Source organism: Nuphar pumila, chromosome 14 (assembly GCF_984573655.1).
Source record: "Nuphar pumila chromosome 14, dmNupPumi1.hap1.1, whole genome shotgun sequence".
Taxonomy (NCBI): Eukaryota; Viridiplantae; Streptophyta; class Magnoliopsida; order Nymphaeales; family Nymphaeaceae; genus Nuphar; species Nuphar pumila.
In genome coordinates, this window is record NC_143262.1 from 22,262,649 (window position 1) to 22,265,720 (window position 3,072).

Consider the following 3,072-nt stretch of genomic DNA (forward strand, 5'->3'; position numbering starts at 1 on the left):
CTCTTTTTATTTTTTTGCTTGAGAGGAAATAAAAAACGTAATATAACGCGGAATAGTAAAGGGTTCCTCGGATGCCGTTCATCTAAGCAATGGACGGCTTTCATCCACAGTATCTGTATTGGCTTGCTCTTAGCCGTTCATCTCAAAACGCTCTAAAGCGTCGTTCATCTGAAACTTGACTGGCTGCTTAAACAATTTGTGGGGCCCATCTGAATTTGATTGGGTTGAAAGTAAAGCACCTGTCCGCTCTTTCGTCGTGTATAAAACCTGTATCACCACCGCAAGACTGAACAGCCAAACAAGAGCGAGAAAAACGAAAGTCCCCCCTCTCTCTGTGTACTGAGTGACTGTGTGTGAAGATTTTCTCTGTTTTCTCGCACTGCCCCCCTTCTAAATTCCCGCTTCTCTGAATCCCGTTCTGTGATTATGTCTTCTACAAGGAAGTTTTTTTTCAAGGTTTTGCTTTGTTTGTTTGGTATTTGATGATTAATGATGATCCGAAGCCTGCCAAGGAGTGTTTTTTCGAAGCCAGATGTTTCAGAATAGAGATTCTGATTTTCTTTTGTTTTTCCTTTATTTTAAGAAGAGCCCTTTGTTTTATTACAGGGTTACTTGCTAAGATCAGCCAGGGTTCCTTTTTTACAAATCCTCTGGTTTTTTTCTAAATCCTTTCTTTCTTTCATTCTTTTTTTTTTCTCATTTTAGGTGGGAAAAGAGGTCTCCTTTTTTTTCATGGGTGTACCTCTTTAAACCTAGCTTGTAAGGAAAGTAAAAGCCAAAAAGGGATTTTTTTTTTCTGTTCACCTTTTTCTCTTTTCATTGTCCTGCTTGTTGTTTGCTTTTGATAAGAATACAAGCATGCACCCTTTTTCTTTTTTGTGATTTCATTTTGTATTAATTTGTTTAATTCTGAGATTATTTTGCTTGTGATTAAAGTGTATGGCAGCAACAATGGATTCCTACAATGTTTGGTCTCATGTTTCTGAGCCTTCTCCCAAAGGGGAGTTGATGAGAGCACTTAAACCTTTTATTAAGGGTGCTTTATCATCCTCTCCGTCTGAGAACTCCTCGTCACAGGGCCCTTCTTCTTCTCTACCTTCTTCCTCTGCTGCTTCATTTAATTTCTCTTCACCTTCTTCTTCGTCTTCTTTTCCTTTACCAAACAATCCCCCCCAAGTTCCCCTCTTTTCTCCTTCCTCTACTTCCTTTTCTTTTGCAAATCTTTCTTCTTCCAGATTGCCTACTACTACATCAACCCCTATGTTTTTTAACGGGGTTTTCAACACCGCTTACAATTCCTTCCCTTCCTCGGAGGGTGCGGTTTCTGCGTCTCCTACACAGACTGCAACCTTCCAACAGCTCAACCCTTTCCACATACAGCAGTTCCAGGCGCAGTACCAACCACAATACCAGCATTTTGCTTCTATTGAGCAGCAGCAGCAGCAATGGAGTGGGAGAGAAGGGGAGGACCTCCGAGTTCTCGGCCCGAGGGCGAAGGCGATGAAGCGCACGGCTGGTGTCAGTCCCTCTGCCAAACCTGCCAAGCTCTACAGGGGAGTGAGGCAGCGGCACTGGGGGAAGTGGGTTGCCGAGATCAGGCTGCCCAAGAACCGGACCAGGCTGTGGCTGGGCACCTTCGACACCGCCGAAGACGCGGCCATGGCTTACGACAGAGCGGCCTACAAGCTCAGGGGGGAGTGTGCGAGGCTGAATTTCCCAGGCCTTGCCCACCAGAGCTTCCATGATCCTGAAAAACTGCCTCTGCAATCCTCTGTGGATGCCAAGCTTCAGGCAATTTGTCAAGGATTGGCTTCCCCGGTGACTTCTTGCAAGGGGACGACATCCATCTGTCTTGCCGCCGATCATCAAGCCATGGCAGGCCAGCCTGCTCCTCAACAAAGATCCTCCCTGGAGAACTCGACTGCCGTCGGGAAGGCCGAGAACTCGCTATCAGATTCTAGCGATGACCCCACGACTTCCTTCGGAGCATCCTCTCCGGCCTTGAATGCCAAGCTGCAGGACGACGACACTGTGCCTTCATGGACTGAAATTGAGGCCTTGCTATTACAGAAGCTCCCTTCTCTTGACATGGACGTTAATTGGGATGCTTTTCTATCCGATTGTTCATGAACAATTTAAGCTTCCTTCTCTTCCTTGGTTGTGACACTCTTCCTTTTCTTCAGCAGCTGCTGCAGTGGGTTTTTTTGGCAATTGCAGAGCTGCTCTTGCCCTTTCTTATCTGTTTTTTTTTTATCTCAAGCATTTAGGAGTATGTAGGGGATGAGAGGAGAGGTCGGTTGGTCGATAATCGATTGATCCTCCTTGTATCGGCCTGGTTTGCTGTTTTTTCTTGGCAACACCAGGCCTATTCTTTTTTCTTATTTTTCATTTAGGCTAATTGGTGTAATTCAAGGAACTTACTGTAGGTTTGATATATTTATGTGTATGTACAATGTTTCATACTTTGTCCTATGATGCTTTGCTTTCTTCCTTTTTTGTTTTCTTCACTTTTTTTTCAAGAGATGGAAATGTTGCATGTGATATGTCGAGAGCAACTGATCATGTGATGATAATTTAATTTCACATGTTACTGTGATGTGTCCTCTGCACTTCCACTTAATGGCAAAGAGTCCTCCCGTTGAATCTTGAACGCCATAAAAAAAAAAAAAAAGATAATCGAGATCAGGTGCAATGTCGTTTGCACACTTTAAGTGTGCTGCTGCACCAGAACACCCACCATCTGCTGTTGAGGCAGCTGTATCCCAAAGATGGGTAGTGATCGGGTGCAGGAGCACACTAGAAGTGTGCAATCACATTGCACCTAATCCTCCCTCAAAAAAAAAAGAACGGTACTAAACGAAAAGGAGGGAGAGAAATGCTTTCAAACTAACGAACGAAATGATGATGCTCAAAGATGACAATGTTTGCTACCCTCGTGGGTTCAAAACGTATTACTATAAATCACTACTTTTTTGGTGAACCTAACCTTCCAGAAGTGATGTACATGTTTGGTTTAGTAGGAAACGGTTCATGGATCATGTTTTTTCAACGTGCATATGTCAGATTTTTTTT

At 43.8% G+C, this 3,072-nt stretch overlaps 1 protein-coding gene across 1 annotated transcript; it reads left to right on the plus strand.

Moving 5' to 3' along the window:
- The first annotated feature begins 296 nt into the window (after positions 1-296).
- Positions 297-2,462, plus strand: LOC149816611 (ethylene-responsive transcription factor RAP2-4-like). Its single transcript, XM_089987658.1, has one exon. The coding sequence runs from the start codon at positions 940-942 to the stop codon at positions 2,128-2,130; it is 1,191 nt and encodes a 396-aa protein (XP_089843784.1). The 5' UTR covers positions 297-939; the 3' UTR covers positions 2,131-2,462.
- Positions 2,463-3,072: the final 610 nt, after the last annotated feature.